Source organism: Ostrea edulis, chromosome 7, assembly GCF_947568905.1.
Source record: "Ostrea edulis chromosome 7, xbOstEdul1.1, whole genome shotgun sequence".
Classification (NCBI taxonomy): Eukaryota; Metazoa; Mollusca; class Bivalvia; order Ostreida; family Ostreidae; genus Ostrea; species Ostrea edulis.
In genome coordinates this window covers 63,327,975-63,340,193 of record NC_079170.1, presented here as the reverse complement: position 1 = coordinate 63,340,193, position 12,219 = coordinate 63,327,975, and the positions used below count along the sequence as shown (strand labels likewise).

The 12,219-nt window shown below is 37.2% G+C and overlaps 1 protein-coding gene and 1 pseudogene across 1 annotated transcript; one reads left to right on the top strand and one right to left on the bottom strand.

Moving 5' to 3' along the window:
- Positions 1 to 233: 233 nt before the first annotated feature.
- Positions 234 to 6,389, bottom strand: LOC130048401 (perlucin-like). Its single transcript, XM_056145058.1, has 5 exons — positions 6,164 to 6,389; positions 5,804 to 5,904; positions 1,900 to 1,996; positions 1,055 to 1,268; positions 234 to 324 (listed from the first exon to the last, which is right to left on the bottom strand). Exons 1-5 carry the CDS (start codon positions 6,213 to 6,215, stop codon positions 285 to 287), a joined length of 504 nt encoding a protein of 167 aa, XP_056001033.1. The 5' UTR covers positions 6,216 to 6,389; the 3' UTR covers positions 234 to 284.
- Positions 6,390 to 6,581: 192 nt separating this feature from the next.
- Positions 6,582 to 9,217, top strand: LOC130048375 (uncharacterized; annotated as a pseudogene).
- Positions 9,218 to 12,219: the final 3,002 nt, after the last annotated feature.

The window sequence follows — 12,219 nt, the reverse complement described above, 5'->3', positions numbered from 1 at the left end:
CGGGGTCCTTTCTTTTTAAGTACAGATTAATAACGGACATTTAAACAATGTTCTACATCCAAGAACAATGTGAGTGTTTACAACAGGAATAGGATAATTATGACCGAGTCAGATTTTTAGTATTGTTCAAAGGGACCTGCTAATATTTGATTTACACGTAGCTGGAACTTCCTTTACCAATTACCCGGTAAATAAACATCTAAAATGGAACAACAATGACAAAAACTCATATCTCGGTCAAACAAGCAAATTTATTTTGAAGACAAAGTTCAAGTTGGATGCCTTTAGCCTAGAATACCGACTGGAGGTTTGTCCTCATGTAATCTGAAAGTAAACAGACAGTCGTCATGTAATCTGAAAGTAAACAGACAGTCGTCATGTAATATGAAAGTAAACAGACAGTCGTCATGTAATATGAAAGTAAACAGACAGTCGTCATGTAATATAAAAGTAAACAGCAATCTGACTAAAGTACAGACCTATATTATTATATATAATATAGGTCTGTACTTTAGTCAGATTGATAAACATATATATAGATCTATGTTTAATGAGTGCATTCACTTCTACCTAACACTACTGAATTAATTTTCACCTGGCAGTCAAAATGTCCCCTGACCACCCCCTGAATTGTCCCGACTTTTCCTTGACCAATTCGAGCAATTCCCGGATCAATTCCTTGATTCCAAATGAGTTTTGAATTATAACACTACCTGTTCACCACATCAACCCTGTAAAATGGGGAGGGGGCATGTACAAACTTGGGTCGCACCCTTCTTGAAAATTTTCTGGACACGCCCCTGTGCTGGCATGCAGCTGCAGAAGTTTCAGTGTATATCTTGAATATCACTAAATTAAATAAATTATTGAAAGACACAACTCCTCCCATTACTTACCCCTGTCATTAGAAAACAGTTGTGTAGCTTTTAAACCATTTATTTGTTACAATGCAAAGTGAACCAGGGTTATGCAGAACTGGTTTTGAACACTAGTTTCATTTAATTTATTTGCAACAAATTCGCCATCTAGTTGGTAAAAAAAAAAACATGCTCACCGAATCTCGCATATGAAGTTAATTCTCCTTGCACAACCCAGGTTATTCCAGAGAAAGTCCACGGCATAGATAATGACGCAGTTTTCGTTTCCGTCGCTGTTGTTGGGTTCTCCGGGCTGCCAGGCTGTGAAGTTCATCGGGGAGAGGGTGGTAAACCACGTCCACTCTCCCTCCCTTATTCTGTCAGAGGCCCCAATCCAGAACTCCTTCTCCTCTAGAAAACGTCCCACGCTCATTAGCAAATCATGTTCATGTACAGTGGCGCATCTGGGAAAGGAATATGTGTGAGGGGGGGGGGGGGGGGGGGGTCCAAGGACACGATCCCTCTAGAGTGTATCGGGGGCTCAGTTTTAATGCAACAGAATGGTCAATTTTAAGCAGTATTTTCAAAATCGCTATATATCAAACTGTCTAAATCATATAAATGTTTAAAGTTTGAACATGATGGCATTGTGATTGTACATTAATAGGTTTGTAATTTTAAGGAGGCGGGTGGGGTGGGGATTGGCCCCTCGTTAAACCCATCACTGATGCACAGTGGTCGTAGGATCACAGTGTAACAGTTTCTTTTAAGTGTAGGAAGAAGATTGGATGATGTTAACATTTTCAAGAATTTGCCACACCCTCCCCCTCCATTATATGTTGAGTTGATAGATAGTGCTTTAAATTACAAAGCTAGTTCTCTTTGTGACGGAATCATTGTTTTCTACATCAGGGTACAGTGTATATCAATGTTGTATTAGCATAGAGTTATTATTACATTGGTGAAAAAAGTACGTGTTGTTAACTTTGTTTTGTAACTTCCTCCATCAATATTATTTTTTCCAGCTGATCACTCGAAGTACCTGGTAATGGCAGTTTCCGGAGTTCTCTCTCTATGAAATTATTTTCCTCAGCCGACTCAATTTCCACCAGATTCCCGTGGCGAATTTTGCAAAAATTCTGAAAGAAAAGGGGTATACCGTATAACGTACATGTATTAATGAATCGGCTGTTATAGATCCCTTGCCGTATTTTGCGTAGACTTCATTTTCTTTCTGGCTACGTGCCTGAAAGTTACACGTCATCGAAACATAGGGGAAGGGGGTTGGTAGATCTGGTCCAACTCCTTTAAAATGATTCAGGTCGGGTTCAAGTAACACCCCAATATTATAGCGAGCGAAGCTCGCGTCGCGAAGCGACGCGACGATCTCGCTCCAATGATTACGCAATTGAGTCACGTGGTTTGCTCTTCATCAGCCGAAAAATGATGGGGACTACCCATAATGCCTCCGGAAAAATGTCGCAGTCACTGCGGTATACTTCATTGACAATCCCGTCATTAAAATAATTAGATTGTTTAGAAAGTACAATTAACGTTTTTAAATTCCAGACAAGCTTTCTCATAGCTTCAAACGTTTTGTTTTTGCTTGGTTTGACAGAAGAAAAAACATTGCAGCTAATATGACGTCACAATTTGTAACTGTTTACACCAAGCGCGTTATATGTATTTACCTACCTTAAGGTATTCAATGTATAATGACCATATTTCATATCTAATAAATGGATGGTGGAATATTTGTAACCATGGTATCATTTTGAAGGGTTCATCAAATAAAAATAACCCACGGTAGGAATTTTCTAAATTTTGTTTACTGCTTGATATATTCCACCTAGAATTTAACATTGAAGTATATGGGGAAAGCATCTTTTATTACAATATTTTAAAAACAAATTATATATTCATACTAATCTCTTGGTAGAAAGTTACATACACTTTCTTTTTATGAAAATATGAAATAAAATTAATCATTGACCACACACATTTTTAGAAAATTAGATTTTTCTTATTTTTACAAAGGGCAGACAACTCTTCCAAAAAGTCTTAAGTGCAAAAAGGTCAGCTTCTAATCATTTACCAGTCATGTGAATTTTATCCGCTTCACTTTCATCATTATTTAGCAATAAAGTTTTATGTTGATCTAAATCCTTCAAAATTGTTCATTATCCTTTCATTATACATGGAATACCTTAAATGAAGAGGCGGATAAAAGTCGTGTTGCAAAATGTTAATGGGCTCGTCTCAACGGTCACACCGTACAACATATTACACTGTATCTGTTAAGCTCTTGAAAGAACATAGTATACACACAAATCATTTAATAACAAAGCAGTATTACTTAATACATAGGGGTTTCATACAGTTTTACTAATAAACAAGAGACCTACATGTATAGACATTACATTTAACGTTCACCTAAGTATCACGTGACGGAGAATTGAAGTAATTAGTCGTGCATGTTGTAACGAGTGCATGCCGCACTCCGAGAATTAACAAAAAAATCCCAACTTTAATATCAGTCACGTTGATCTTGGTTCGGGGTCATGACACTCTGTAAGGTCATATGCAATAATTCCAATATGAATTTTGCAAGTGTCTGGGCCGGAGAAATATTTTGAAACACGTTTGCCTCTGATTTTGAAGGAAACAACATTTAAGTCGAGGGTCCAGACATACCTTCTCATCGTAAACAACATTTAAGTCGAGGGTCCAGACATACCTTCTCATCGTAAACAACATTTAAGTCGAGGGTCCAGACATACCTTCTCATCATAAACAACATTTAAGTCGAGGGTCCAGACATACCTTCTCATCGTAAACAACATTTAAGTCGAGGGTCCAGACATACCTTCTCATCGTAAACAACATTTAAGTCGAGAGTCCAGACATACCTTCTCATCATAAACAACATTTACATGTATGTCAAGTATGCGCTTCATACAGTTCTCCATTACAAAGTAGGGGCCTCCGTAGCCGAGTGGTTAGGCGGGGAGGTTGGGGGGGGGGGGCAAGTTTATGAAGCAGGGGGTCTGGGGGCCGCCTTGAACTCTTGCATGGACTTTACAGATTTTATAGGGTTTGAAATATGTCTCCTAAGTAGTTATTTTTACTATTTTCTGTCATTTAGGATAAAAGTGAAATTAGTAAAATGACGCAAATTTAAAGCTTTTTTTTGGGGGGGGATGCAAGTTCTCCCAATAAAAGTAATTAAATAAATCAAAACATTTTGTCATTTATTTCTCCAAGAGTGGAAGAAATTATTACTTTTTTCATCGTTTACAATTTCTAAACAAAGGACCATGATTAACCTTAATTTTGAAAATTTTAGGTGGCGGGGGGGGGGGCGGGGGGGGGGGGGGGCTGCGCCCCCTTAAATCCGCCACTGATACACTCATAAGTTTAAAATGTCAAACTGTTAAATAATTTTTATGAATTAATTATCACTTCTATAACTGTCTCATATAAATAGTATATCATTTTGTGCCAGAATCAATGTTTACGAGTTCATATTAACTTTTCTCATTTTCATCGATTTTTTTTCCAAAATAAGGCTTTAGGCCTCATAAAAAATCATTCATTTGAAATTTTGGTATGAATAAAGTAGTTTGTGAATGTTAACACCGTTCCCGATGATTATAGCAATTATGATTCTTTCATTTCTTTCATGTGTGAAGATAAATGATGAATCCCGGTTTTCGGTGACTTTTTATCAAAATGTACGATTTTGCCCCCAAAATACACGTTTCCCCTTTGTTTTGTAATCTCGATTTTGTATATACGCTAGAGCATCCCTTGACTCACCGTTTGAAAACCAAAACATTTCTGTTGCAATTAGTTTGAGGTTACGTTACATTTTTGGCTAGAATGACTGGACTATTAGAACATCACGCTCAAAATCACACGGCCTCTCACCTCTGTCGGCGCGGGTTCGAATTCCACTCGCGCCGGTAAGTGAGAAAGTTTCCCAGTTTACTTTTGGAAGGTCGGTGGTCTCTTCCCAGGTACATTGTATCTGGGTTCTCTCTTCCACCAATAAAAACTGGGCGCCACCAGATAACTGAAAAATTGTTGAGTGTGGCGGAAAACATCAATCAATCATTACAAAGTAATAAAGTTATGACATTCGTTTTAATAAATTCCATCATTGACCTTTGTTCTCTGACCTTTATTCAGGGTCACGATTCAATATCTGCTCGTAAGCAATCATTTTACCTATGAGCGTCCATTGTTTGCCCATTACATAATGATGTCCCGATCATGCATTTTTCAATTCATTTGTGATCTAATGTCTATTAAAAACAACATTACACTCTTTAAATGCTTCGTTATTACAGACTTATGATCTGAACAGATATGTCCAACTTGTGAGTTTGCCTTTTGCTAAATGGCGTTCAGTGGACAGGAAGCATCTCATTCGAGCCTCTAAATTACGAAGTTGTGACACGGACAATCATTTCTTTTCAGTAACCCTGACCTTTCTAAATGACCTTGGTTCAGTGCCAGGACATACTATCTAGTCATAAAGAAATATTAACCTATTACAAAGTCATAATGGTCTTCCATTACAATGATGATTCAGACCCAAAGTGGTGAAACAGTTCTAAGGCAGACAGACAAACACACATGGTGAATTCTATGTCATCCAGAAGGTATGACTATTCACCAACCATTTTGCTTCATAAATTGAAGTTTAATTTTCTGTGTCTGTAACTGACATATCTCCAATCCGAGACTGAACTTACGTTGTATGACCTATAACTATTTCTGCTCGTGTTACAATAGCCATTAACCCTAGACCCACGGACTTGACTTTTGGCCTTCATGTTCATCATGACGATGTACCTAGTAATAATTTGTAAAACATTTCAAAATTTGTAGGAGACTTAAATATGAATTAATATCCATTTTCCAAAAAACAAAAATCATACGGCAGCGCCAATCCAAGATGAGGTAGAATTCATAACAAACAGGTAACAAGAGGACCCATGGTGCACGAATCCACTGGGACAGTTGTGTTCGCTGAGGGACTCTGAAAAATAAGCAAGCGTTCATAGTTATATCGCGCACCTGCCTTACAATCAACAGCTAGATACATGTACAGTAGTACATGTATCAAAATTGCAAATATGTATACATGTTACCAGTTTCGTTCATCTAACACAAAATGATAGCAGTAAATTGTGCTTGTTTGTGGTACTTATAATAACTGTTTGATAATTAATCATGAAAGTTATCAGATATTCTCAAATTATCCTCACGTTTAAATACATGAATACTTTGGACATTACCTAGGAAGAGAGGAAAACTCCATATTATCAAATACTTAAGAAACGCGGCCATCTTGTGTAGCAGTATTCAGCTTTATCTAGACGCTTTCTTATCATACATCTGATAACCATCTCCTTAACACCGACTTTCTTACATGACCATACGTTACAAAATATAATATAATATTGATGTATATCCTGCAAATTCTAACGACTTGGTATCCCTCCATATTCTGTTGGAAAATATAGATTGAAAATTAGACAGCCATAAAAGGCTGATAAGAAAAGAGAACTTCCCTGTGAATGCACAGTGTGCTTTATTATGGAAAGGTATGACTATCGTTTATTGGTGGCTATAAGGTCAATGTTGTTGACGTGGGCTGATTTCGTCATCATACTGCAAGTGTTGTTTCCCTAACCCATTTGATAAGAGAATGTTTATAAGAACCCGGACTGCATTGTTTTGGGAAGTTATCTAATTTTCAGAGCACAGGCGAGGTGCATGCAAGTATACCTTCTGCAAATTAATAAAAGGAACGGAACATGGGAGAATCAATTCCATTCTTCAGTTTATGTGATGATATTTTCCATTAATTCATTTTTCAGTTCATGTCAAAACTATTGCCCTCTATAGTACTGAATACTTGGGGGAACTGTTGCCTTCAGCCTACGGCCTCTGACCACAGTTTTCCGGGTCATAGCCACTTCCTCGGGCCAACAGTTTTGACTGTTTCCGAAGTAGGCATGAAATAATTGTATTCTGCTAAACGGTATAAAAGGTGAAGATAACGAACAGTGATCAATCTCATAACTCCTACAAGCAATACAAAATAGATAGTTGAGCAAACACGGACCCCTGGACACACCAGAGGTGGGATCAGGTGCCTAGGAGGAGTAAGCATCCCCTGTCGACCGGTCACACCCGCCGTGAGCCCTATATCCTGTTCAGGTAAACGGAGTTATCCGCAGTCAAAATCAGTGTGCCAAGAACGGCTTAGCAATCGGTATGGAACTTATACCAATATTTGACAGGCAAAACAAATGTTGCGATAGCTCAGTCAATCTGTCAATGTACGATTTTGCCTTTTTCACCAGTAATAAGAAAATCGAATTGGAGGTTTACTCTCGTGTGGAAAAAAATGCTAAAAGCCTTGCAAAACTTTTGAGTTTATAACGTCATAATGAGAATTCAATACGGATATGACATAATAACAAAGGACGGGTAGGTAACCCGAATCCTATCAATTGATCCTTTATCAGTGATCATGGTTTGTCTTTCTGAAATATTTTCAGCGCCAAAATCAATTACTTGTGAAAAATATAAAGCATGTATCTGAGATACAAACTTTTGTGCCATAATAGTTCCATTGAATCCACTTTTGTTTTAAATTTCAGTGCAAAAATGAAAATACCATACGAAGTCCTTTATCTATACATCATCTGTATTGCGACAATGGCTCGGTCTGTTCCGTCCTCATATAGCAGTGCCTTGCTCGGTGCTGAAAAAGTCGCCCAAAATATCAATGGCGGATCGACTTCGTTCATCAGCGTAGTGAAGAATGCAGCAAAAACCATATCTCCATTTTTAAATATTTTCTCATCTGTTGTAAAGCTGATATTCAGCTTTCACACAACTGAATCCCCAGAGCTTAGATACCTTCGCCAACTATCAAAGACAATTACCACCAGATTTGATCAAGTGGACAATGAATTTTCCGATGTCAAAAGATTGATCAACTGGTCTGCAGTTCAAATCTCTTACTCGACCCTGGAAGGCAATATCCATGTTGTGTCTGATGAGTTCAGACGGATATTTCAAGTGCCTGTTTCTGGAGTAACTGCCCAGAAAAACATGTTTATCACTAGTTATGAAAATACGTATGCAGAAAGTGGTTCCAAACTTTTTGCGGGATTCATGCTTGATAGCGGTACACTAAGTCAAGGATTGATCAGACCGGCAATGAGATTTACAGAAAATGACAGAGGAAAGATGAGGACGTTCATGCTTGGGATATTAAAACTACTGCTAATGGCTGCTAAAGTAGAAATGGGGTATTTAGGAATCAAGGAATATGATCCTATTGTTCCTTTCTACAGTCAACAATGGCGCGTGCGCATTGAACGGGTTCAAGAGAAAATGAAGGTAATAGACGAAGAATTGAAAAAGGCATACTACGGACAATCTCTGAAAGATATTGATAGATTTGCACTCGATAATAATTTATTTAGCAATCAAAACTTCAGTGAACTTCTGTATCATAAACTTTCTACAAAGTATTTTTGGCGGGATTGGTTAGTGGTTACATCAACACACACTGAAGGGCGACATGATGCTCACTCTCGGGTCTGCACAGGAGTTATAAAATCAATTCACTCAAAAGACATTGTGGTGGACAGCGTTGATCGTGAAAAACCCTTTTTCAATATCAGTGAAGTAAATTTACTGCACTCGTCGTTAGAAGGGACATGTCATAACAAAGCCGTTTATATTCCTTGTGCCCAACAGAATTCCTGTACGTATCCGTACGGCGCTTGTTCTGGATCGTCATATGACGGACATTCTGGGTCATCAAATGACAGATGTGGGAATTCCTATATTGGATATCATTCCTGTACAAGATATAGAGTCCGACGTTGCGGAAGTTACGAAAATCGTCAAAATGCCGATGACATATTCAGTTGGTTCAGTACTGTCAAAAGGTCTTGCTCAACGTACTCCTCTTTGGGCATCATTGCTACTGATAAACGAACGGCGTATTTCGCAAGTCCATCAGGAGGTTCAAATTCATCTCAAAGACTGTCAGCGATCTAGGAGTATGTGATTACAATGTCCATTTCTTTGGCTAATAATTGCATTTCATTGTTATAGAAAAATGGATCTTCATCATGGTGATTGGAAGACATCCGCCCGGGAAAGACCTCCAAATCACTATATTCTTTGCTCAACTCATAGACTATTTTCAATATACAAATATTCGAATTATTGAATTGCCCTCTACTTTCTGTGATTGATGTCAAAGTCAAACATGACATGAATATATTTTACTTATTTCGATACAATAAATTTCATTTCAATATGTGTTACATTTATTGGTACTCTCGCTGTGGTGATGGAAATCAGCAAAAAGCTTACCCTCGATCTGATTATTTATTATTTCTCTCGATGGATTCGACTGTGTGGTTTGAGTACTGCAATTATGAAGACGCAGGTTCAGTTGATACACGGGTTCGCAAACCTTATTAAAGTGTAATTTACATTCATTTTTATTCACTACTACATGTACATCAAAAACGTAAATTTTGCTATACCATCATGCAATAAGGCACACTTATAAACAATCTTGGCACATTTTGATAAAGAAAATATTGCACGCTGTAATCTAGGATGCAATTCCTTTTAATGTGGCGCTCAGTACGTATGTATGTACTGTGTAAAAAATATATGTGGATCACAAAATATAGTAGTGTTAGTCGAACATGGACCATAGAACTCTGTTGAAGACACTGGTTGCCCCCATCTGAATATCGTCCACCGGCAGTATGTTTTTTGTATATATATATATATATATATATATATATATATATATATATATATATATAATTATATCGATCGATAAATGAAAAGAACAACACTAGTTTTATTTCTTCTAAAATAACTGATTGACACTGCTATCAAACTTTTTAATCCAGCATTTCTAATTATGGTATCAAATGTATAACGGAAGGATAAATGAACAATTCTGAAGGATTTAAATCCACATATATGTTGGTTATTGTTAGATAAAGATGGAAGTAAAGTAGTTGAAAGAACTATGCACGATAACTCTGGACTCCCGCCTACATTTTCAACTCGCATATATTAACTAGAAAACTGACACTGTCAGCAAGGGCCCCGTTGAGAGTGTCTTTACATACATGGGTGAGGCAGTTTTACTTATTCCGAGCAGAAACATACCATGCATGCGCTAAAAAAAATCATAAGCAAATATCAGAATACTCACGTAGAAAACGTGAACTTTTCCGTCAACAAGCAGTGAACCGCGACATTTCGAGATTTTCACCGAAGAAAGTTTGGTAACAGTAATGAGTAAGGTACACTCATTTTGAATCTATTTTATGACTTTGTTTATTAATAGGAACATTTCTCTAGGGTGAAATGTGCAATTAGTACACAATTCAATGAAGCAGTTGCGTTTGAACCTACCTCCACTTTGCAACTGGATGTCAGAAATTCATTTTCGTATTCCGATCCCGATCGAGAGTTGTTGACTGAGAATGACGTATATTTAATTCAATATACATGTAACATCAAAGAATTTTATATCACATTAATTTTTTTTTTACACATACACAATGTTGTAGAGTTGTTTTTTTTGGGGGGGGGGGGGGTCTATTGAATTATCTCCCTTAGACAGTGGTAAATGGATACAGTCATAATAACAAAGATGATGACATACAGACAGACAAAGTGACATCACCCCAAAATTTATAGGTGCCTTCCTCTAATTGTAAATTATTTCTGTACAAAACCCTATTTCAATGCACAAAAACTAGTTGGTTTCATTGGTAAAACCCAGGAGCTTTCAGAGGTTTCGCTTCCTGGAGACCCCACAAGGGCTTTAACCTTCACCCACCGGGGGACTCAATGTGCCCCCAGACCCTTTGTGTACACCTCATTTTCTTTCTGGCTATGCGCCTGAAAGTTACACATCATCCAAACATAGGGGGAGGGTTTAGTAGATCTGGTTCAACTCCCTAATGATTCAGGTCGGGTTCAAGTAACACCCCGATATTATACACTGTATCTGTTAAGCTTTAGAAAGAACATAGGATACACACGTACCATTTAATAACAAATCAGTATTGCTTAATTAGACCACATAGGGTTTTTATACAGTCAATTATGAGCTTCATACAGTTCTCCATTACAAAATAATGACGTTCGTTTTAATAATAATGGATATGACCTTTATTCCCTGACTTTTTTTTTTCAGAGTCACGATTCAATGCCTGGTCGTAAGCAACCAATTTACCTGCATGTATGAGCATCCATTGTTTGCCCATTACATAATAATGTCCCGAACAGCCATTTTTCAATTCTCTGCTGGTCGGCTTGAGTTACTAACTTGAAAATACGGATGTATATTTAATTGCTGTGATAAAATTTAGAAATTCATTTCAAAATTAAGGATTATTTCCATCATGCATAGCTTTTATCCTTAGACGAATTTGACTCCACTTTTTGGGACTCTATTTTTCCTTAAAATAGCTCTAGCAAGTATATTGTTATTTCGGATTTTAAACATTTCGGTTGAGCATCACTGAAGAAACATTATTTGTCGAAATGCACATCTGCTGCATCAAAATTGGTACCGTATAAGTTTAAGATTGCTTACATTGTAATATAATATCTATTAAAAACAATATTGCACTCTTTAAATATTTCGTTATTACAAACTTATGATCTGAACAGATATGTCTTGTGAGTTTGACCTTTGCTAAATGGCGTTCAGTGGAAAGGAAGCATTGTATCACGAGTCTCATTCTAGCCTCTTGATTACGAAATTGTGACACGGACAATTATTTATTTTCAGTGACCCTGATCTTTCTAAATGAAATTGGTTCAATGCCAGTACAACAAATCTGGTCATAGGGAACTATTAACCAAGTACGAAGTTCTAGTGGTCTTCCATTACAATGATGATTCAGACTCAAAGTGGTAAACAGTTCTAAGATACACATGTAGACAGAAAGACACGCATGGCGAATTCTATGGCATCCAGAAGGTATTACTATTCTTCACCAACTGTTTTGATTCATAAATAAAAGTTTAATTTTCTGTGTCTGTAACTGACAGATCTCCAATGGGAGACTGAACCTACGTTGTATGATCTATAACAGATGTCTACTCATGCTACGATAGCCCAATCCGGGTGCTTTAAATCCAGACCCACGGGTCCAGAATTTGACATTTGAACTCCAAGTTCATCATGACGATGTACCTAGTAATGATTTTTAAAACATTTCAAAATTTGTAGGAGACTTAAATATGAATTCATGTCCATTTTCAGAAAAAG